The sequence below is a fragment of the Gymnogyps californianus genome, chromosome 13 (genome assembly GCF_018139145.2).
Source record: "Gymnogyps californianus isolate 813 chromosome 13, ASM1813914v2, whole genome shotgun sequence".
Lineage (NCBI taxonomy): Eukaryota > Metazoa > Chordata > Aves > Accipitriformes > Cathartidae > Gymnogyps > Gymnogyps californianus.
Window position 1 is genome coordinate 17,907,661 of NC_059483.1, and position 24,194 is coordinate 17,931,854.

At 42.7% G+C, this 24,194-nt stretch overlaps 3 protein-coding genes across 23 annotated transcripts in view; 1 reads left to right on the top strand and 2 right to left on the bottom strand.

Moving 5' to 3' along the window:
- Positions 1–5,143, bottom strand: part of NT5DC2 (5'-nucleotidase domain containing 2) — a 30,318-nt gene extending 25,175 nt beyond the window's left edge. The window contains exon 1 of one of the 2 annotated variants that reach the window (XM_050904474.1): positions 4,751–5,143. In XM_050904474.1, the coding sequence (XP_050760431.1) occupies positions 4,751–5,033 (283 nt within the window). In that variant the 5' untranslated portion in view covers positions 5,034–5,143. The remainder of the gene's footprint in view (positions 1–4,750) is intronic. The other variant, XM_050904473.1, reaches the window with a different exon arrangement.
- Positions 5,144–5,424: 281 nt separating this feature from the next.
- Positions 5,425–7,867, top strand: LOC127021582 (small integral membrane protein 4). The gene is made up of 3 exons (XM_050904725.1): positions 5,425–5,480; positions 5,811–5,981; positions 7,505–7,867. Exons 2-3 carry the CDS (start codon positions 5,831–5,833, stop codon positions 7,564–7,566), a joined length of 213 nt encoding a protein of 70 aa, XP_050760682.1. The 5' UTR covers positions 5,425–5,480; positions 5,811–5,830; the 3' UTR covers positions 7,567–7,867.
- Positions 7,868–14,916: 7,049 nt separating this feature from the next.
- Positions 14,917–24,194, bottom strand: part of PBRM1 (polybromo 1) — a 61,698-nt gene continuing 52,420 nt past the window's right edge. For 10 of the 20 annotated variants that reach the window (XM_050904832.1, XM_050904830.1, XM_050904835.1 and 7 more), the window contains 4 exons: positions 19,553–19,708; positions 17,072–17,142; positions 15,645–15,861; positions 14,917–15,305 (listed from right to left, as the gene is read on the bottom strand). In XM_050904832.1, the coding sequence (XP_050760789.1) occupies positions 15,133–15,305; positions 15,645–15,861; positions 17,072–17,142; positions 19,553–19,708 (617 nt within the window). In that variant the 3' untranslated portion in view covers positions 14,917–15,132. Of the gene's footprint in view, positions 15,306–15,644; positions 15,862–16,660; positions 16,663–17,067; positions 17,143–19,552; positions 19,709–23,538; positions 23,698–24,194 lie in introns of all 20 variants that reach the window. The other 10 variants (XM_050904840.1, XM_050904839.1, XM_050904837.1 and 7 more) reach the window with 4 other exon arrangements.

Consider the following 24,194-nt stretch of genomic DNA (forward strand, 5'->3'; position numbering starts at 1 on the left):
GTGGCAATCATCAAGTCAAAACAAACAGACGACACCCTCCAGAAGCCCACAAAAATGCCATTTTTCAAGAATGATAGCTTTTTCTTTTCCTCTGCGAAGACACCAAAACAGATTGCTGGACAGATATGATAAATTACAGCAAGGAAAAAACAAAATGAAAACCAGTTTTGGTTATTAAAAAAGAACAATAATCCCAACTACTCTTTCCATCTGGGCCCTAACTGGAAAGGGAGACAATATCACAGTTAGTCACTGTCTACTCAGCACTTCACCCAGGAAGTATGATCTAAGGGAGAACCGGCATGTGAACATCTGAGGACAGTGGAGAAAAAACAGCTCTTGCAATAGATACAAACCCCTGGAATCTGCATACTTGCACAATTTGCTCCAGTTTGCAACTCTGACGGTTTTAAGGGAAGTGTCTGCATATCTATGGTACATGATGAAACTCAGCAACAAAGGCAGACCACAAAGAAAGCGTGTTTGATCTCATGCATTTTTTACACCTAGGTGTAAATGCAAGGTAAACACATAGCATCTCCTTCATTTTACCACTATGAGGCCCTGAACAGCTGCTTAAATCAGAATATCTTCATGACAGCACAAGTGCCTCTTCCCAAGCAATAGCCTACATTGTTAGAAAGCAGTAACACTCAATCCCCAACATGACAGCAGAGATGGAAACAAAAGGGGGTAATTAACTGTGAGCAACGGTTAGAGATGCCAAGACACCATATGGCCCCTTCTGATGTGAAAAACGCTCCAGTCGTGAGGTGCCAAGCACGTCCTGTGCTTTTCTGAGCTCCCGAGGGTACCAACAGCATCATGCACGAAATGCTCCTTTTCTCTCAGCCTCAGATCCAGCATGTCAGTGAAGAACAATACAAAAAAAGGCAACTCACACCCATCTCTCACACCCTTTGTACTCCCAGAGATCCAACACAGCAGACATCTGCACTAATTTCTTTGTAAGACTAGCAAGGAAAAGAACGATACTGAAAAGCAAATGGCCACCATCCTCCACGTTCTTCATGAATCAAAAAGTTCCCTTTGCTCACACGGACTTGCTTTCTAAAGACAAAGTGCCAGTTTTCCTTCCTTCCAAGTACCTCTTTATCCTTTTGAAGTGTTGTTTTGTACCATTTCCTGCAAAGCATTCCAACCAGCCAAAGCAGATGCCTCTACCAAGAGGGTAGGGAGAGGGAAATATTACTTAAAGAACATTAAATAACAGAGGAACCGTGTGAAAAGAGTGCTGAAAATTACTCTGGAGCATGGTCTTGAATTTATGCCATTATGCCTAAATATTTTGGGATTTCTCGCTAATGAAATCTACACGAACCAAAAGCAATACTAAAAAATACCGTTTCATTCCAAAATGACATTTTTTATATACACAAAGGCACTAGACAAATGCTGCTACAAGAGTTCTTTACAAGAAAAAATGTTTACATTTAGGAAAGCAGAATTGGGAAGTTAACATAACTGGTCGCGTTTCCAGTTCTGGCTGCTAATTGTCATTCCCAGTCCCAGTTTAATCTGTAGATGCCACAATTTGTGAAACGTGCACACTCCCTAAGCGATTTGCAGGGCATTTATTATCATAGCACTAGATTCATTTCCTGGTTTGGCAAAGAGTGAGGCCCCTAAATCTTTGTGCCTGCTTGAGATTAGCGACACAAGCAGAATCAAAATGTGCTGGATTGCAAAAACCACCTCTGCACCACACCAAAAATCACCAATGCAATGATCACACAGGGGTGTCGTCTTCTCTCCCATTTCCAAATGGGATGGGCACATGTTGCTGACTGCGGCTTGCATTATTTAGATGCAAAGGTATCTCTTGATCCACACAAACTAAAAAGAGCAAGGACTACCTCTGAGCTACACCCTCAGTGTTATCAATGCCTAACCAAGTTCTGTCTGCAAACTTGTCTCTATTCTCAGTAGTTCTCACATTTAACCACACTCAAGCTTGTCATGCAGAGGCAAGACGTTAACAGTTATTTTAAAGGTTCCTTAGGAAAGCTGATTTATTGTAGCCACATTTACACCTTTGAAAGACCTAGGAAGAAACATACACACTTGCTTACAGCCAAATCCTCACTCGCTTGCCAGTTCCATTGAGTTTCAGGACTGGATGTTTCCTAGACTGCAAGACTTCAGACATTGCTTACTGAGAGAACATATCAGCCTTCCTTGACACTTCAGATGTCATCAAATCAGAATAAAGCAAGTCTTGCTCAACACCACCCTTCTGACAAATGTGATTATACTTTTCCTTTTGGCAGAGGAAAAAAAAAAAACCACATTAAGTGGAAGTAGTAGCCTCAAATTCTTACAGGTAATGAAATTTGGTCCTAAGAGTCAGTGTTGCAAAAGGTAGGGGGGAATAACGAAGAGAACAGCTTCTCTTGAGCCAGCACTAAGGGGAGATGTTTACCTCAGCAGGACCTCTTTTGTAGCTATGTTGTGCTGTCATTTGTATCACCCCACTCAAGCCTGGCAGAACACAGACGTGTTTCTACAAAGTTGAGAACTTCTGGTGCCTGAGCTCTGGCCACCAAACTCATACCACCACTGAGCTTTACTGCACAGAAGCTCTCATCTGACACATCCTGCCCTGTCCAACTCAGTCAGCATTTATCATTGGAATCCCCTCTGCGAAAAAAAGCGACATTGCTCTATAAATCAGGTCCTAAGCAAGAGCTGGTTTGAAAACACATAATAAATTCTCCTGGCAGAGACCTCTCTCCAAAACTAATAGCAATAACTGACAATATAGGACAAAGGACTTCACAAAGGTGGAGTTTCAGAGAAGGAAGGAGAAGATGGCACCACAGGAGTCTTCTCAAACTCAATGCTGATGAGTATTGAGACGTGACGATGTTTTCAAATCCATAACACAACTACAGACATTCACTTTTACATCAGAGTTAGAAATCAAAAACAAAGGAACAGACTGATGCCACATTTTGCACAACTCAGTTTAGTCGTCAAAGCAACAATTAAAACCAACTTGGACCAACTCTGTTTATGTCTCTTCTTGACCAGACTTGAATAACAGCACAGTCTTGAAATTTTGGTTTGGGGAGCTATTCTTTAAACAAACAAGGGCCTTCTTATTTAACACGTCTAATAGTTACCTGAAGGTTTGTAGAGTCTGCTCTGTAACACATGGGCTACTTCACCCAACTTCATTTTGCATTTAGTCCTGCTGATTAGTTCTCCATCTCAAGTAATAACTGTATCTCTTGCATCCCAACAAAGCGTAACTATGCAAATACAAACGTCACACTGTCACACAGTAAAGCGAGCATTTTCCCAAGAGACCATGACACAGCCTATTAACATATCTGCATTTACGGTTTCAATACCGTTATGGAAAAGACAATAAATGCCTTTGAGGATATTAAGGTCCAAACACCATTACCAGCCTTGCAAGTTGGAATTTCTTTCAAGCAGTGGGGCTAAAACCACAACTCAGCCTTGGAGCAGGGACTTAACACAAAGCTACCGTCCTCTGTCAGCACCCTGTACTGCCTTCAACAGCTCAGGCAAAGGAGCTCACATCCTACAAAAGCTGGAATGCAGCAGGCTGAGCACCCAACGGATCAGCGGCCAATTCCTTTACATTTGTGCATCATGAAGGACTTTAGATTTTATGTCAAGTCTCCTGTACTGGAAGGCGGGGGAGGAAGGAATGACAGAACTTGCCAATCTCAGAACAGCGAGACGGTTCTTCCAGATGCCTTATGGCTGGCTTCTGTCCTTCTCCAAACCCTTAGATAAACAAAAGCTAACGGAGAGCTATTTAACAGCAGACACAAAGTCAGGCTTCCTAGCTCTCTACAGTGCTTACCTTCAGCATTCCAAGAATCAAGAAACCAGCAGGAAAAAGTTCCCCGCCCTCATGCCATGAGAGCTATTCTTTTACATTTTAGGAGAGTTTCATATAGCGGAGGTCTGCTGCTGCCAAAAAGACCACAATCTTGTTTTGTGCATGTACAGATCTGGCGAGTGGCATGAATTTTCTCCTCACTCAGCAAGATGTCAACATACCTGACGGAGCCAGGTAACTTCTTGGTCAGCGGAGCAAAAACATGCATGCACGCACGCACACACACGAGTAAGAGGTGTTTCGCGTCTGTAACACAAACTGAGCTCAGGATCAGGAGACATCCTAGCAGCTTCTCCCAGCAGTCTTCTCCACGCTCACCCTTATGCCAATGGAGAGTTACAAGTTCGACCCTGGACTCCTCACCGCATCAGCCAACGTGACTGTCTATTTGTCCTAGTCTAACCACCTTTCCATATGCCAACCAATGGCAAATTAGAGAAAAATGCAACAAGCCCTTCATTTAGACCATTCGCCATGATGATATCCATGTTAGGGGGGCCAGTTGTGAAGAACCCCACATACTCTGCATGTCCTGAAATGCTGAGACCAGCCGAGGGATGTTCACAGAGGGAAGCCCACGATGAGGAGAGGGAGACCAGGGCCAGATTTCAATAGAAATAAAAGCGTCCCAGAGGGCCCCGGGCGATGGAGGCGTGTGGATGGCATTCCCAGGGAGAAGGCTTCTAACCCCGGCAGCTGCACCGCAATGGGCACATCCCCAGTTCTGCAGCGCGGAGAAAGGCACCAAGATGCAAAGAGGGGGGGGAGGAAAAAAAGAGGAAAAAAAAAAAGGAAAAAGGCCAAGCCCGGCAGGACGTGGCAGTCCCAGCGCCCGGAGACGGCCCTTACCGTAGACCAGCTTTTTCATCTCGTGGTACCTGGCCCACAAGTAGGTCTTGGTGTCGGCTCCCTCGGCCGGGAGGGGCTGGCTGCCCGCGGCGGGGCCGGGCTCGGCGCCGCGCCGGGCTCTGCCGGGGGCCGCCGGGTGGTGGTCCCTGGGCTGCCCGTGGCCGCCGTCGCCGGGGCACTGGCTGGCTTTGGGGCGGCAGCTCTGGCAGGAGACGGCCACGGCGAGGAGACGGGGAGCCGCGCCGCTACCCCTCCTCAGTGCCGCCATGCCCAGCGCCGCCATGGTCCCACCGGACGCTGCAGCCTCGGGGCAGCCCGCACACGGCCGGGGCTGGCTCCGCTCCGCTCCCCGTCGCCCCGGCCCCGACCCGCGGCAGCACCCGCCGGGCGGCCAATCCCCGCCGCCCGGTGCGAGGAGGCCGGGCCACGCCACGCCGCACCGCGCCACGCCTCGCCTCGCCGCGAGACGGCCGGTGGGGCGGCGCTCAGCGGCCCCCCGCGGGGAAGGGCGGAGGGCGGCGGGGGCCCGGGGGGCTCCGCTCGCCGCGCTCCGGCCCCTCGGGGGGGGGGGGGGGGGGGGGGGGGGTGGTCCCTCACTGCAGCCCCGCCCCCGCCCCTCTGCCCCGCCCCGGCCAATCAGGCGAGGCGAGCCGCCCCGAGCGGGGTCACGTGGGTACCGACCACGTCCTACCGTTCGGGTGCTTCCAGGGCTCGAGAGCCCGCGCTAGAGGTGAGGGGCGCGCGGCACGGGGTCGCGCGCCAGGCGCTGCGCTGATTGGCTGCGCGCCCCCGCCGGGCCGGGGAGGAGGGGGCGGGAGCTAGGGCGCCGCTGTGGCCGCCATGGCCGCGGGGGCGAAGCTGGGCCCAAGCGACCCGCTTCTCGCCCCTCCAGCAGCCTAACGGGGAGGACGGGGGACTGCGGCCCCGCGCCCGCGGCTCTCCCACAGCGGGCTTGGCCCCCCGGTCGCGGTTGGACCGCGGGGCGCTGGGGGCCGTTGTACGTCCCGTTCCGCCTCTCACGCGCCTCCCCGTTTTCTTCTTTATACGCGAACTGGTGAAGGCGCCGATCCCGCCCCGGCCATGCTGGTGAGCAGGAGGGTGAAGCGCCTCTTGCAGCTGGTGCCTGGGAAGCAGCGCTTCGGCGTTTACAGGTTCCTGCCCTTCTTCTTCCTCCTCGGGGGAGCGATGGAGTGGTTCATGATTAACGTCCGCATCGGCAAGGAGACCTTTTGTAAGTGAGGGCCGCGCCGCAGCGGCTGATCCTCGGGGGGGGGCGGCAGGAGCGGGCCCGGTCCCTGCTGAGTCATCACTGCCTCCCCCCCGCCCCAGCACCCCCGCCCGCCCGGCGCAGCCCCGGGTCTGAGCCGGTACCGTGTGCCACAGCACCTGCTCGTGGTGAACACAACAGAGGCGGTTCCCCGTAACAAGAACAACAGCAAATTAGCAGGGGCTGATGGTGGGGTCCTCACCTGGAGGACTTTTAAGATAATCAGCAAGTCAGCCGCTTCTCTTTTTAGTGCAGGATGTGACACTCCAGATTCTGCCTCCCTAGCAGAAGACACCGGACAGAAACAAACAAAAAACTGGGTTTAGAATACTAAATTAGATTTTTTTTTTTACATTGAAAAAGACTCACCAGGGTTGTCAATTTAAATGTAAATGTGGGTTCATCTGAAACGTGACCTTTTAAATTAGGTAATTGTAAAAGTATGAAGACGAGTCATGAGAACTTAGCTAATGGCACTCTATTTCTAGAAGTTAAAGCATTTAGTTTTAATGTGACATCCTTCCCTTTAAGAAGCCTTGCTAGAAGTTTTTGTGTACTTCAGAAAAAGGATCAGCTCTACTGTATGTTATATGGGAATATTCTCATTTTCATGGAAAATCTAGTTGAGTCTCCTGTAGAACAAAAGAGCTTGATACCATTTCCATAGCTGACAAATTCTCTGCAAACAAAATTGCTTCTCTGCTCACTTCTGAAGGCTTGGGTTTGTTGTGGTTTTTCAGTTTAATAATTTCTGAGGCATAACTGTATAGTAATAAAGTCAGGTTAGAAACTAAAGCACATCGTTTGTGTAGCAGCCATCATCTTTCAGCTTGAGCCTTATTTTCTTGAAAAAAAAAAATTTGCTATGTCTAAATGATACTATACTACAGTAATTGTGCAGTTTAGCCTTATTACTGCTCCATAATCCATGCAAAGTGACAACATACAAGACTGAGAACCTCTTTTTTTTGGCAGTGAGAGATTTTGTTTGGTGATGGATATTTAGGGGTGATCAGGGTGAGGGCAGGCGGGAAGAACGACTAGGAAGACTATGACGGTGGGTACATTCCTGTGTTTTGTTTTTAAAAAAGAAAAAGCTGAAATACTGAAGCTATGCTGGCAGTCCTCAGGCATTGACTTTGTGCCTATAATTTAATTTCCCTTTGGCTTCAGCTAGTTTGGGCATTTGTACTTTTAATTACCCTCATGGGAAAGTAGATAAGAAATTACTCTATCACAGTGGAAACAGTTTTCCTATAAAAAGATTTCATCAGGACTGATGGGAAGAACTTTAGCCTGGATAAGAGGGAGAACACAAGCTATTTTTAAGTGGTAACAAGGATTTGTGTTGGCTTGAATTTTCAGTTGCCTGTTAGTGTCTGCAAGAGAAAATTGGATTGAAAAGTTTAGAGAGATGACAGGCTTCATACATTTAATACTATCTTGCGCTTGGAAAACGCTAATATAATAAAATCTTTTTCTGGCAGATGACGTTTACCGTAGGAAACGATCTGAAAGACAGTACGAGGCAAGGATGGAAAAAAATTAATTTTAGCTGAAAGCCTTCACGGGGAAGGTCCTGAATGCTTCAACTGTATTAATACCAAAGAAGCATTACTGCCACGTTGATGGTAGGGGAAGATTTTTGTCTGCAAGATGAACTGTAATCCACAAGTTTGTGAAATACGCTCTCGGATGGTTGTGGCAGTTTATTCTTCCTCCATCTACTTCATATCTTTAATATTTTGTATTTAAGCCAAATACAATAGCAAAAAGTTCATTGAATGTAGGCCTCTGCCACGTGTTTATTTAGTACTTTTAAATAAAATAAACTAAACTGAATAAACAGAGTCTGGCTACCGCTTTTCTTTGCTTGATGAGACACCGTTCTTGTGCCAAGACCAATGGGAAAGAAATGTTACATATTGCATACATAATATCTCAGCACAATGGAAATAGTAATTTTTAGTTAGCTTCCTTTGTACTGACAGAAACTGCTCTGGCATGTGATTTGTTTTCTTTCCAGTGTGGCATGATTTTAACTAGATAAAAAGAGGACAGACTTGCTGCTCAGTGTTTACTCAGCCCACGCTGTTTGGAAAGTCATCCGTGCATTCAGGCTCCACTGCCTACAAGTGCTGTAATACCCACTGTTGCTACTCCAACAATGAATTGAGCTGAGGGCTTTGGGGAAAAAAGTCTGATGCATTTACCTGGTAACAGGCACAAGTTTAGAGGAATGTGCAATGGCAGTCCTAGCAAACCTGAATTCTGTTTGCAGGACTCCTGTCTCCCCAAAGAAGGAAAACAGAGCTAACTGCTATATCCTGGATAGCTTTTAAAGTTTTTACTCCTTAACACAGTGACACTAGCTCTCAAGTGCGTGGGAGCATGTCACTGACTGCATTAGGGTGACTGGTGCAGTATTATCAGTGAGGATCATACATTAATGCAATTTGTTTCATTTCTGATGGTATGTGTATATGTTGAGGGTTCCACAAAGAAGCCAATTCTTAAGATCAGCCTAAAAACAAACCCGAGGGAGTTCACATACTTACATGCGTTCCTGTGCTAATTCCTAACAGCCGTTTTCACAGAAGTAAGTCTTCATCAACTAAAGAGACAGTGGCTGTTTTGAAGATGTTACGGTGCAGGTACTCAGCTTGCAAGCAGAGGGTAACCACTGTACTTTGTGGTGTGTCTTCCAAGGACTTGATCTGAAGGACTAGTGCTACTTGTGTTTTCAGGAGATAAAAAACTGACAGAATTAAAGATGTGACCATGCCGCTGCATATTGTGACTGGACAGCAAATGAATTACTCGGGGAAAACCTCTATTTTAGAAGTAATAAGAATTAGATTTTTACTTTGGTTCTGAGGTAGAGCCCAAGTTCAAACACTCATGCACAAGCTTCTCTTTACAGTCACAGATCATCCACTGAAGTAAATCCTGACTGTAGCAATACAATAAGGAATAAAGCATTAATAAAAAGCCAGATTTTGAAAATTATTGAGCTTTAGCTCCATCTGCCTTTACTTCTTGAGCCTTTTGGAACTCTTTCCTGCCAGTGCTTGGTTTCCATAGAACAACTAAGTTTTTCAATATCCTTGTTTTTTTAAGAAAGAACCTTGTGCCCTAGTTACTTCTCAGTCCTCAGGAGCCTGATGTGAAAACCTCCCGTGGCTTCCCTTAGCACTCCTATAATAGTAGCAGAGTGTTTCACAGACATCAGTGAGTCAAGGTCCAATTTTTCACTTCAGAGCTCTTCTTTTGCAGCACTGTTTCCCATTTGCAGCTGAGAGCACCAAGCATGTCTGGAAGATCTCTTAGGTGTCTCCAGCTAGGTAAACAGAAAGTGAGACAGGCTGCAGTCGCTCACAAGAAGTGTGGTGTCAGGGAGTTCTGTGGCACTGGTCTTTGTGACCAGTGCAGGAATAAAATCCTTCTCTGAGTTGGCATCGTACGGTTTCGGGCAACATAGATCTGCTATGACAGAAGATGAAGCTTGACATTCAGAAATTTGAACTGTATTCTTGATTCCACAATGTGTTTGCTAGTGCTGATCCTTCTGCATTCTTCGATTTTGCCAGTCTCTTGCTAACACTGGAAATAAGAGTAGCTGTAAGGCCCCAGTGCCCAGCTCATTCCGGTACCGAGCACACTTGGGGATTTAGTATCAGTTTTAATCTACACCCGATCTTCAACAACCAAGGTCTTCATGTGATTTCTGACACCCAGTTCTGTGCTCTTTGCCTTCCCCATCTTCTTTCTGGCTCACATTTCCCCATTTCCTTCCCATCTTCCAGCTTCTCCCTCTGTCTGCTGTGGTGGTGGGCAACGGGGAGGAAGTGAGAACTCTCCTTCAGCTCGGAGCTCAGGCTAGCACTGGGAACACACCGCTGCTTCTGTTACGCACTGTGGGAGCAAGCCAGGAACACAGCTTTCATCTTAAGCACTGCTGAGCCCCTGCCAGTTCTGGGGTTGAGCACATCCGTTCCTTCTTCAGGGAGTTCATCTGGTGTCAGCCCAGAACGCAGCTCGGCATCTACAAACAGTGGTCTCGTGTTCACTTTGCAGTGGCCGCAGCAGGAGATTCTGAGAATTAGCAAAGCATTTCTGCTGAAAGCTTTCCACATTGCAGAAGTCAGGCCAATATAGGTATCAAGCATGGAAAATTTCAACTCAGTAAAGCAGCAGCAGTAAATAGTCATCTGTGAACGAACAGCGATACTTACATACGAGCACCGCTGCTCACCTCTCCAGCATTAGAGAGGGGACAATTTCACTGCCAGTTCAGAATGATTTTGTGGAAAGAATGGATCTGTTCGTTGATCGTTTCCCTGTTGTGCACCCAAAGACGCTGCCTGCTGAAAGACCTGAGGCGAGCCAGGGAAGTACTGGAAAGAAGTTCTGGTAAAGGAAGCGTGTATGTGCCCAGCCTGTACTCCTCTCTGGCCCAGGGGTGCAGCAGAGTTTTGTCCCAGCTTTTCAAGAGTAGAAAAAGGAAAAAATAGTCATCTGTTATGTATTGGTGAATTCTTCCCTGGAGCAAAACTTTTACTATCTTCAGTGGAGGCGAGCTTTCACTTTGGACTTCATACACAGATACAAAACTGTACCTGTGCTCTGGTTATGGCCAGCCCCAGGTGCTTCCAAGAAAGGTGCAAAAACCTGCAACAGGCACTGGTGGGATGACTGGTCCCAAGGAATTTCCTTCAGTTGTCACTGGACAGTGGTGCTTGGCACAAAGTGCGAGGATTAATTATAGTCCTCCCAAAAATCATCCAATGGAAGCTGAATTTGGACACTCCCTGTAGAGACAGGCGCACAGACTTCATGAAGGACTGACCATCCTTCACCATTTTTGTCCAAGGCTTTCGTCGTGCTTAGCTTAACCTGAGCTGAGCCACACCGGTTACTCGTGTTGCTGTGTAATTCAGTGCATTCTCCGCCGTTTCTTTTCCTGTCTCTCCTGCTGCCCCCTTTAACAGATGATAATCTGCATGGCCAGACTTCTGCACTAGATTTCTGATCCCTCTTGGCGCAGGAAGGACTGACCGTAGGAGACCACCATGTCTCCGAGGCCTGACAGAGACTGGGAATCTCTTTATCCAGGATCACCAGATCCTACTGCACTGCAGCAGCTGTCGTTTTGTTTCTTTGTATGATGGTCGAATTAGACTTGCTGGAAAATGCAGTAAGCAAAAGGAATATGAGGTTTATTTTATTAATCAGAAAATGTCACATATATCAGTGAATCAGATCCCATTCTTACTTGATATTCAGAGTACCTAGCCATTTTGAAACACCGCTCCAATTTAGTACATTTGCAGCCAAGAGGGGGCTACATACATCTATGAATGATCTTCAGTATCTCAGATTGAGCAAACAAGATGTGGAGGATGATCAGAATTAGTCTCCTCTGTGCAACTGCACCATCAAATTTTAGAAGGGTGGAAGTTCTGTAAAGCTGGCACCCTGCGTGAGAGGCAGCGTTTATCCCCCAGGTCGAGGACATGAATGCATGTTAATTAAATATAATGCTATCTGTTCTGGTTGTTTAAATAGCTCTTTGTAAATTGTATGTCAGAGACACCTTGAGACTTGAGAGGTTCCTATCACTTAATTTCTCTTGCAGTTTGTGGTATTAAAGAAAATTTCTATCCTGGTTTCTAATTTTATTGTGTAAAAGATGCTTTTTCCATATTACTGTTCTAATTTCCTTTATTACACAGCTACATAAAAGACAGTCGTGAACCAGGTTAGCTTCCCATATGAAATTAAGGCTTGCTGTTTATTTTCAAAGCAATTACTGTGGGGGCATCTGGGACTGACTGAATCTTATCATCTCCACTCAGCTTGTTCCCAATGCGTCACATTTTTCAGGGTTTACTGTTCATGCTCCTTATGGCTCAATTTTCAACCATATTTTTCAGCATCACTGTTCTTATCACCTACCAGGCACGTCTTGCAATACACAGGACAATAGAAAAAGGATTCTTTACCCATACACAAGCACCCAGGTAGCAAGGACTTGATAAAATCTGGATCAGCAACAGCCAGAATTACTTGAAATAACATCCTAACAAAAGTCTTGATGGGACACTCAAACCTGGTTAATCCAAAACACTTTGCAAACTATTTTTATTCAAATTAAAAAGACTCAGGTAAACAAAGTGATGGTACATACATGTTATAAACCTGGTTAGCAGCTTAACCTTCAGGAGTACAAGATCTAATGAAAAGCCAAGCATGGATTAACCAGGTCCGAAAACATACGCTGAAAAAAAAGTCACCAACATCAATGTTCCGAATTTTTACACAAACAGTAAATTTTCTCATGGAAGGGAAGGACTGAGGAAGAGAACAAATAATTATTGGTCGTCTCCAACTGGTTTATGAAAGTACCGGTCCTAGATGAATCTATTTTCCACTCTCACGGAAGCCAACCAATTCCCATACATACTTTTATTTTAATATGAAAGTTTTGTTTATGCCAGTACAATGAACGGCAGTGGAAAACAAATGAGGGGTTCAAACACCCACAAAGAGAGAGAAAGACAGACAGACATGTCTTTTTTTTTTCTTTTTAAACCAGAGTCAGAAAACAGTTTCTTTTGCTGGTTTTGAATTCTAGACTGTAGCCATTATATCCTAAATTTTACTGCAATCGACTGAAATGCCTCCAATATACAGAGACATGATTTTGAAATAAATAAACAAAGCTTAAAATAATTGATTAGGGCCAGCCCAGTGGCTTAGTGGTAGTGCTCTGCACTGCCTTACGGGAGGACCCAGGTTTTGTTTGCACTTCCAATCTCTTGCTCCTGGGCCAGAAAGAGCAGTGAAAGTAGGGCTTCAGCTGCTCGGGCAGGAGAGAGCCAGTGCTGCAAGTCTGCTCATCACTGACCTTCAGATAAATTAAACATCTGAGTTATACAGGCTCCAAAGGGAGTCCCATCCAGTCCTCAAAAGAAAATAAATAAAACAATAACTTAACTAAAATCCATCCCAGGTTCTTTGGTGTAATTTTTGTTAATGCTGAGAAGTAGGAGAATCTGGTGGTGTATTAGTACAATCCATGATAGTTCCAAATACTCAAAAACTAGGATTTGCTGCCTGATTCACTTCAACGTCCCGTCTTTGTGGCTAAAAATTACAAAGCCTATGGTAATTTAAACACATTTTAAGATGATACTGTATATATGGGGGTGGTCTAAGACTATTCAGTTTCTACTTTATTAAATAAAATTGGTCATTTACAAAGGCTAGTAAAGAATTTCTGTACCACAGGTGTGCTACTTGTAGAGTTCAAAATTGTAATTTCCCTGTATGTTGCTTAGCTCCATTTTCTTCACATCCATTGCACATCTGACCTAAACTGTCCTTAAGTGCCTATTTGTAATTACATGGTTTTCTGTGCAATGACTGGAGGATTGCAATAGGAGAGGGAGAGGAATTAGCCAGTAAAATTAAATAACAGTTTATACTTGCACATGTCACTTCCCTCATCAGTATTAATTACATCAGCAAAACAAAACCCAAGGTATCCAGTATTTGAAGAAAAATATTTAACCTTCTGCCAAATATACTGAAATGAAAATGTTCTGTACTATTAGACTTTAAAAAAAAAAAAATTTCCACACGATGAACATCTCTAGCAGTAAGATGCAGTGTATCAGTAAATCAGTTCTTTTGGACTGAGTTGCAGTGACCACGTTCCTGCCAACGGTTTTTTCAAAATTAATATAGCTTTCCCAGTTACTTAATGCAATCCAAAAGTATTAATTTTTTTTCCAAAATTAAATAAATGAAAGGATTTACCTTTAAACAAATAACTTTGCAGTCCAAAAGGTTGGTTAGTTACGATGACAGGTAAGTCTTTAGCAGAAGGCAGCCACAACGTGAAATTTGGCAAGAAGAGTCTATACCTACCTTACTTAGCTAAAAAAAAAAAAGACCCAAAACCTCCAAACCCTCTGAAGGCTGCAATGCAAGTACTCTATTTCTCCAACATACTCGGTATGCTGAACTTACACATACCATACAGTAGTATTTTACTTCAAAGTTAATTTAAGTGTCAAATTTCTCTCAAATTTTGCATTGCAAAACTTTCATTAAGGTGAATCAATACACTTAAAGAAAGCATACAAAAATGTCTTACAATGCCCGATCACTAACAGAATATGTGTGAATTTAAAAACATCACATTACTTCACTAAGAAAACAACTCAACTTTTCTTCTCCTCTAACTTACCTTCCAAGACCTGAACTGGTTCGAAGTTCTGCATGCCTCTCCCACATGCAGACAGAATTGCTTAGGGAGGAAGCTTCCCCTTCCCACTGCTCGGTGTTAGGGACATCACAGAACCCCCAAAGCAGGTCATGGTAGATGAAACATTTCACCTTCTAAGGGCATGCCAGCACATGTACTCTGTTACTGATTTAGGATGACAATGGCCTCGGCTACACAATTAAATAACCGGACAGGATTGGACAACATTAGCGGTCAAGACACCCTTGTCCCATCCACACTAGCACTTCCATGATTGCTGTGGCCCACTCAGCTGCCTCGGTATTGACTTGAAATGTCATTTTTCCCTAGCGTCAATGCACGTCTTACCTTTAGCTTCTTTTAAGAGATCCTCCCTGTTCACATCCAAGCGAGATTTCTGCTGGAAGTGGCTAGCACACACAAGCACATGTACACACATTCTTCTAAGATGTAAACTATGACTAATTTCACATTCCACTGTATCAATCTGTAAATACTTTGTTTTCGTTTTTCTTCTTTTATATAAAAACAATGGCATCAGATTCTCAGCAATAAAGTATAAGAAAGATGAATCCTTGACTACACTTAACCAATTATGAAATCGCCTTTCAAACAAAGGAAACATATGCAAAAATCCGTGTATTTGATAAAGTCAACTTAATATAACAAAAAGTGAAATATGCTTATTAAAAGTGTCCTTATATAAAAATGGTTTTGCAATGTACAGTAAAATGCAATACAAATTATTGTTGGTTATCTCTTCCCACCCAGTAACTAAAACAGCTATTGTTCCACAAAACTCCTTATATGCCGGTATCAAAGAAAGAAGCAATTATGTGACTAAACATTTTCTATGTTGTATGCCTGACGGATATTAAGGGTGTCTCGTAGCATCAAGTCTCGCAGACGCCATAATGCATCGGCCATTGTGGTATGAGCCCCTTTACTTTTCAACCAGTGTGAAGGGAGTCGGCTCTCTTGTTCTTTTGATAAGTGGACATCTCGTCTTCGTGCTGGAAGGTCAAGAAATGGTCCAATTATCTACTGGCTTTGATATTCACCACAATTTTTCTAGAAAAATGCAAATATAATTCTACAGTATAACTTTTACCCCTAGTATTTAAGCCCATACAATTGATTCTTAGATTTATACAACATCGATGGAATTAGCCTGCTGGTAACATGTAACATTCCCAGTCTGTTGATTTGTTTTTAACAATTACTTGCATGTGTACAATTTATTAAGTAAGCAGCAGACTTATTTAGCATTTTCCATAAAAGCAAAAAAAATCAATGGTTACGAAGAAGTGTGTTCTGTCTGGAAATATCCCACTCTGTATCAAAAGCCTTACCTGCAAGGGTCTGGTCCCACTTGCTAATACTATTTGATTCAGCACTAAGCCCCTCAATATATTTCAGATAGGCTTCAGAATGAAGAAGCCTCTGTGTCTTTGGTGGAGGGGAGACGAACATGGGAGTTGTGGGCTGCTGCATAACGGGCTGACTTGCTGGGCTCTGGCCAGGATACGGAGGGGGTGCCTGCTGTCCCGGCGGGCCAAGGATTCCTATCTGCAACGACAAAGTGATGGAGAGATCACACTTTGGGGAACTGCAGGGAAGCTGCTTCACATCTGTGCATCGTGTCATCCTCATGCAATGGAGCTTCAAAACAGTTTATGAGCAAAGGCATAAGAAAATTTCCCTGGAAGACACTCACTTCAGCCAGGGCTATCTGTTGGGGTCACCGAGATGCACAGAGAGAGGAAGTGCAAACAAACGATATTCATATTTAACACACAACATTGTTTCTAATCTATGTAAACATACTCTGACTACTATCACCATTTCTCATCTCTCCTATTAACCTTAATTACTCCTTTTGCCTCCTTTTTATTTCATGCTTTCTCTAATTTGATCAGAAACCGTGTGGTCTGTGAAGTGCAGGATTTATCTCTAAAACATCTAATCCAAATTGACCCTGATCCTTGGACGACTGCGATACTTCCACAGAATAAATGCTAATCGCTGTCAGGCAAAAAATCACAGGCACACAAAAAAAAAAAAAAAAATCACAGTCACACAGAAGAATTCCCACCATTGTGATTAAGTAGCAGTACTGAGAACTTTTAGCACAGATATCCTGTGGTCTGGAATAACTCAGTGTCATGACATATACAATTCACTACTTTCTCATGCAACTTCTGGTTTTCTTTACACCCTCTAGCCAAAATCACATTTCTCTTTACGATGCAAAAATCTAGTTGATAAAATTGGAAATGTGCCGAACACTTCAGCTGTATTAATCATTGAGAAGGAACATCTGATCATCACTGTTTCCAAACTCACAAATTCTGAACTGCCAATGAACACCTGCTGCGTCAGTCTGTGAAATATGCGAGCAAACAAAACAGTTTTTACCTACTCATCAACAGCTGAGAAAGTGGACAGCGTCCTCTGCATCACGAAAAATGCACAAAATTTAACAGTGTGTTGAAATGACTAGTCTTAGTTTAGTAGAAGGAAAACGAAACAAAACACTGTCTTGTTTATACTGCAGAAGTTATCCCACTGGACAGAACCTAATTAGTCTAATAACAATTCAACCCACAAATACAGACATACGCTCTGAGTGCAAGATATTAACTGGTTCTAAATACATCGGTGTACATTTGGTTTACGTTCTCCCTGGGAAAGGCTATTTGCATCCCTACAAATGAGATGTTGTTCAAATGCTAATTCAGAGCCTTAGAGCCTCATAAATAATGTAAAAATGACTCACCTGCTGTCCAAAAGGACTTGCTCCAGGTGCTGGAGTGCCTACCATGGGGGACACATTTTGGCCTATAACACCTATATTCCAAAATATAAAATAATTAGTTTTATTTCAGAGCAGTGAAAAATATCTCTTTGGTCTTCTATAGTAAGAATTTATACTTTGATATCATTGCTCACAGTTATGTTAAGCAGATGTACAACATTCAAATATCCCCCTCTCCCCCAATAAAAAAAACACTTTAGAAGTTTCTGAATGAAAAAAAAAAAAGCCAACATGACAACTACCAAGCATTGATATATGGCCTGTTGAATTAATTTAATTAAAGAAATGCAAAGTGAATAATTTTTGGTTTTCAGGTTTTTTTTCACGTTACTTAGTGATCACCTGACTAAATCTTTTCATTTATAATATACGCCTTTAGCTTGACAGGATCTTCCTGGAATCCTTTAAGAAAGGAAATGCTGATTTGCTTTAGCAACATTTAACATCTCCTTGTGTTCAGTTTTATAAAATACATTCACAGCAGGAGGAAATCCAAGCCATTGCACAAATTCTGTTAGATCTCACTAATATAAAACATAACTTGCACGTTAAGCTTAAATAGTCTTATAGATGAGACAGATGAACATTTGAAATAAATTTCAAGAAAAGAAAAACTGTCAGTTTTTCTCAAACATATTGAGGCTTTTCCCTATTGCACAGAGTGCAGCAGAAAACACCGATGTCAGTCTTACATACAAAAATTTACAAATCTAAATGAGAGTCATGCAGTTCCTGATATTTTACATACAGATGCTTTGGTCTGAAAAGTTATGTGTGCTGCTGCTTTTCTTTCTGTTTATGCCACTTCTCATATTCATTCATTGGAAAAGCTGCAAACTAACTACGCTCTTCCTGAGGCTTTAATTTGCATGCAGATTTCTGTATCAGTGATCAAAAGATGTGCCACTGCATTTTGGACACTAAAGCATATTTTGAATCTATTTTCCATTTGATCAGAGCCCCCATTTTAAATGCATCTGTACCAACAGCAAGTCAGAAGTTGGGAAAAACATTGATAACACAAGTTGTGGAAAATGGCACGGATTTTTTTTGGTACAAAGCGAAGAGGTCTGGAAGAGGGCACCCTCACCTTTCCAGCGTCAGAGCATGGCTTCACCCTTAGCCCACCCAGCCCGATTTAGCACCACTTCACGTGTGGTCCTCCATTCCCAGGCATTATTTTTTCCCTAATCCATATCCTCTCAGTTTTAAACACCATACACACAGCCCACTTCTCCAGTTGGAGAAACTCTTCAAAGAAATGCATTGTCCTGGATTCGCCTCCCAAACGTTTGTATGTTGCTGATGTGTGCTAAATGTCACTGCCTTGGTGAGTCGGGGACAGGCTAACAGACACACAGCTGTTTTCCTACTCCCTCTACGTGACATTACGGTGAATCTTACGCACCAGTGAAGCTGCAAGCTGCACACCTAATACTGATCGATTTTTTAAAAAAACAAGCAAACAAAAAAAACCCCAAACCAATTTACATACAGATAAAGTCTTAACAGAGCTTCTGATAAACACAGTTGCAAGTGGGGTAGGGGGAGGCAAATGAGACCACTTTTGTCCACAGCTTGTTTAACTGCTGAATATATGGGATGCACATCTTTTAAATAGACACATGAGTTATCAGAGGTAAAAACTGAAAGAAACAGCAGAAAACAGGATGAGAGGGCAGATGAACATTTTCCCCCATAATGGCGACACGTTAATGGCGTTACCACTGCAAAAGTGAGGCCGAATGAAACATAAACACTTTTCATCAAAAGTGTGGCAAAAAAAATAGCAAATGTGTAGTAGATATGCTCTCAAAAATCAATTCAAAATTTGGCCACAATAGTATATTGAGTTCACCTTATCCCCATATGTTTCCAGTTATTATTCTACCAACAAAGTTTAATCTGAACAGTTTTATAATAATCCGTCAGCGCCCCAATGGCCAAGGGGTCGTACACGACCAGGCTCATTTAACTGCAGTGTGACTACTGATAAACATTAACATACTGAAAAAGAGTTCGGTAAGGAACGAGAGCAATAAATTTCATTTATAAGGCCACTTTAAATAAGAAAAGGAGGAGTGGAAGGACACTGTTCAAATGACATAAGGATATGAATAGGCTGATTTCAGCTTTTCAGACCTCTGATAAACTCAAGCACAATTGTCAAGTTTTTTGGCTGGAGCAAAACTACTGCTGGAGTAGCGTCACGTTTCTCCAGTAACCTTTCCCTGCTGGTTGACCGGACACGCTGTTCTGTCAACGTTTTGCATATACCTCATATATTCAGCAGTGCATTGTGTGCGCTGCAGCTAAACAAACCTGCAATGTTCAGAAACAAAAGCTATGACCAAAACAAGCTGCAGATCATTTCTGTAACAACTGGTTAAATGGCAAGTACATGAAAATGAAACAAGGAGCGAATGAGGATGACATTCTTACCGGGTGGTGGGATGCCTGGGATGCCTGGCATACCTGGCGGAAGTTGGTGGGGTGGGGGCACCCCTGGGTGAAGTGGCTGCATGCTGCCCATGCTAACAATGCCATCAACTGGGCCCTGCAAAGGTGGCAGCACCGGTGGATAGCCACTTATCATGCCTTGAAGGACACAACAAATTTCAAACATGCATCAATAACATGCAATATGATCTACACAGTAATACATGCACTATCCACAAAAAAAAAAAAGCACCTTTAGTACAGCAAGACGATACTACAATTAGTATCTTGCAAAAATGAACAAAAATTAAAAATAAAAAAAGTTATAAATACGAAACACGATACTTTTGATGAATTAGTATTTAGTGTATTTGTATGTTTCTCATGGGGCAATAAATGCTGAATATTCAGATATGTTAACACAAGGAATAAATTCAGCCACAATTAAATGTTACTAATGCAAGCAATTTTAATACAGCTTAAAGCTCTGCCATCTGCATACAGATTACGAACACAACACTAACTACACAAGCTTCATGTACAGCCCTGCTACATGGGCTAGTTCGGAGACCAAACCCAACTGGAACAAAAATAAAAACCTATACGTTTTTCTGCAGTGCATAGGCAAAATTAACACGCAAAAGCCCTTCAACATTCGCATATTTAAAACTAATGGCAGTGACGGGCGATTTTTATTAAACCATCTCCAGTATGAACTAAGGAAATAACTCAAATTTTAAACCTGACACCACAGGATGCGCTGGGCTGCCGCAACTTGCGCTCACAGCACTAGACCGAAGTAAAAGGACTTACAAGGAGCACCTGCAGTCCCTCACAGAATTTCACTGTCAATGTCTTCCAGGTGTCTTTATAGGAAAATCAATGATACGACAAAGAAGGTATTGTGCTGCTGCTCATAAATTTAGTTTTCTGCATGTGAGGGCAGACAATTTAGAGCTTATTCTGGTTTCAGCTCAGGTTTGCTGCTATCTATGAGGTGAACCTACACAATATAACTGCACTATGTTTATTAGTCCTGGAATGTAACTTGCTTGTCCCTCGCCTGTTTTCTAGGCTTTTTAATTTAAAAGGATGCATTGTCAGGTAACCAAGGAAAGGGGTTGGAAAGACAATGAAAAGATGACAGAGGACAGAAGCAGGTCTAGAGAGATGAGGTAAGTTTAGAAATGCAAAATTGCTGGGGCTTCTATAGTCTGTTCCAAGAAATCACCTACTGAGTCTTTGCCACACTCCCAGTAACTCATAAAAGAAACTTTCAGAACAGGGATTTCTGGAATAAGACTAGCCAAAAACTCACACCAGCTCTGACTGAAAATAAAGCTGTCACAAGCTCAGGATCGAAACAGATCGAGCAGCTCCAAAATACCAGCTAATTTCGTCACTTCCTCAGGAAGAGTTACAAAGGTGAGAAACCTGAAATTCCAAAAGCTTTACATGGAGCAAACAACGAGAAAATAAAGAACTGATCTCCCTCAAACCTTCATATTCCACAGGACACCTAGACTGACACTTATTAAATAGGTCTTGGGTAGCTATTTCAAGTATCTGGAAGCTCATCTGTACCTCTTTATTAACATAGTGAAATCCGTATTTCTAATGGAAAAAGTAAAAGAAGAAAAACAACAAAAGCATCCCTAGATAAAGGGCTTTCACGTAGCTACTGCCTGGTACTTCCAGTGCACCCCGAGCTGCTATCACATCTTCAATGCATTTACACACACTTCTGAAGCTTTAAACCAAACAAAAAGAAACAAAAAACCTCCAATGAAACAAACCCACATTTATCAATCATGAAAGCTCATTTCTGCATTTCCAGATAAAATACTCACTCAACAACTGGCTGCGTTAATAAAGTTGTCATCAAATCTCCATGAGAAATCAGTTCTTGTTGCTCATCACAAGGTTCTAAGAGCAGCCACTTTCATACCCCATGTATGAGTTACCACTTTGATTTTAAACTAGTAAACATGGGCAAACTATTTCCAGCTCCCACAGCTGTGATTTATGATGTCTTTCAAATAACTTCTCCCATTTTTTACTATAACAATGTAAGATTACATAAACTTCTGTAATGCCTAAATTTACAAGAAACTAGAGCGCTGCATGTTAAGAGAAATGTATCTCAGAAGGCATCCAAGTTTCTCGGACCCGTGGGCCACAAAGAAGTTCTATGAACTTCTGTGATGAAGTAGTTCTCTGGACTAGAGAAAAGCAATCAAATGATGGAGGAGGATGTGAAAGAGGTCTCAACAGAATAAGATACTTCTAAGTAAGACTTGTGGAAACCAAAAGATGAAAGACTGTGTTTTTCAAATGGGCCACAAAAGTAGAAAGAGTTTTAAAAGATCCACTTGATCATCTACTTGAAGGAAGTATTTCACAATGCCGAAGTGAAGAGACTTGAATGTCTAACCGCTTGAATAAGATGATGGTCTTAAATACAAGTTTGCTTTTGAGGAGGCTGCCGCAGGAAGTAAGTTAGCATGTGTAGTTTGCAGAATGCACATTTTTGGAAAAGTTTTAAGAAAGTGTTAATAAGTAAGTATTACTGCCCATCAACAGCTACCTCCAAAAAATTGAAAAAGTGACTCAATGCCAAAAAATCAAGAACCAAACCAAGAAAAAACAACCACAAGAGGATGACATTTCTACATATTCTAGATTGAAGCAGGTTACTCACAAAAGAGATCAGCACTGGAGAACTCTTTTTTTTTTTCTTTTTCTTAATATATGCACAGATATGTGTACACACACACAAACACACACCAACTGCAAACAGTTCAGAGGAAAATTAACAAGAACAAAGTGAAAAAACCAAAAGAAAAATGCAACTCAGCGTAAACAAATGCTTTGTAATCTGGAGACCATGAACCAAATAAGGAATGTGCCTTCAGTTTAAACATCCATGCAGCCTATTTATTGAAAAGGGATTTAGAGACCATGATGAAAAACGCTTCAGGCTGTCAGCTCTAAATATGGCCGCAGCCTGTGAGACGGGAAAGAAAAAGAAAAATGACAAAAGAATAAATGGAATAATTGGAATGCCTTAAGGGAAAGTTAAAAAAACCCCAAAACTCAAAACAAAAACCCTCCAAATACTCATTTTTACCTACTCAGCACTATTTTGACCTTGACTGAAGTAATCTAATTATTTTAATTAGAAATGGGGGAAGGAAAAGAACCTATCCGGTCATACCTAATTCATTTTCTGACCGACGTATGGCTGATTCCCATACAAGAATCTCCAGTGGACTACATTGTCTTCAGATCTGATCCTGAAAATACTTACTCCAAGCATACTCCCTATGCACTCAAGTTGGATTACAACTGGTAACGAGCACAACACCCAGCAACAGGGACCTCATGGAAGAGTTCTCCAAGCTCAGTTCTATTCTGAAAAATCACCTGATAAAACCAGCAATGTTGGCATTTCGTATTTGTTTCTGCAATGGCTCTAGATCCTAGTCTGCTCTGATTACCAGTGTCTAATCGGCAATTCTGTAAAGCTTTTGCTCGGATTTAAAATCTGGTTTGGATTCTGTTTGCCTCTCACCTTCCTGACAATAAAAAAAAAAAAAATTAAAAAAAAATTGCCTCCTACTTTACCACTGCCACTGATGCTGCATGCACTAGAAGAGTATTTAGCTTGCTCCCCTCCTGCCATAGCAGGGCTAAACATGAACTCTGCAAAGTAGAGTGAATACACACGACTGCACACAAACAGAACAGGAGTACCGCACAAGGAGGACCCTTTTTCCCTGCATTTTCAACAGGCTACTCACTACTGGAGCAAGTAACATGACACTACCAGGCTACCACTACGGTTATGTATATTCATTATGAAGAAAGACTGAAGAGGTTGAGCTTTTTCTTCCGTAAGAACAAAGTGACCCAAGAGAGTGTTCAGAGTTATGAAGGGGGTTGATATAGTGGATGAGGAAAAAATGGTCATAGCTCCTACGTTTTACCTGCAACGGGTGTCAACTGCTGATTGAGCATTCCCATTGGTGTTGGTGGCGGCACCACCCCCATAAGAGCCCCGACAGGAGTGCCTGCCCGGGGGGAGGAATTCTGCTGCTGTGCTGCTCGCTCTCTCTCCTGCTGCTCAGCAACTTTAGCTGCCCGCTCTGTAAAAGTATTTTAGATTTTCAGTTCTGTTTTGTAACCCAGAATTTTTTTCAAAATATTATCTGTTCATTAAAAAGGACTAGTCAAACACTGGCATAGTTTAGTCAAATATAAAGTAGAACAGATGAATCTTTTTATACAGCATATGATTTGATTTCATGTGGCTGCAGCTAAGACTTTTAGAGAACCTTTCATGAAAAATATTCCACAAAGTTTTATCTCTTTCTAAAAAAAAAAATAAAAATAAATAATAAAATAAAAATTTAAAAAGTCAAAGAACAAATTTGATAATAACACCAGTGTTACCAACATGAAGCAGCAGTCCAGCACTAGGCTCGGTCCGCACTAGGAGAACATGGCAAAACGTTCCCTCTTTTGACACCACTGCCTCAGCTAAACCAGTTGCAGCCAAGGCCAGCAGCTCTCACGTAGATCTGCTACCAGCTGCTGCGGGAATTTTAAGCACCATGTCCACCAGATGTGCCCTGAAGTAAGA

What these genes read in the sequence shown, in the direction of transcription:
- LOC127021582 (XM_050904725.1), top strand. Translation starts at nt 5,831, where the DNA reads ATGCTGGTGAGCAGGAGGGTGAAGCGCCTCTTGCAGCTGGTGCCTGGG. An exon ending in CATCGGCAAGGAGACCTTTT is followed by an intron (nt 5,982 to 7,504) that starts GTAAGTGAGGGC and finishes TTTTTCTGGCAG; the next exon opens with ATGACGTTTACCGTAGGAAA.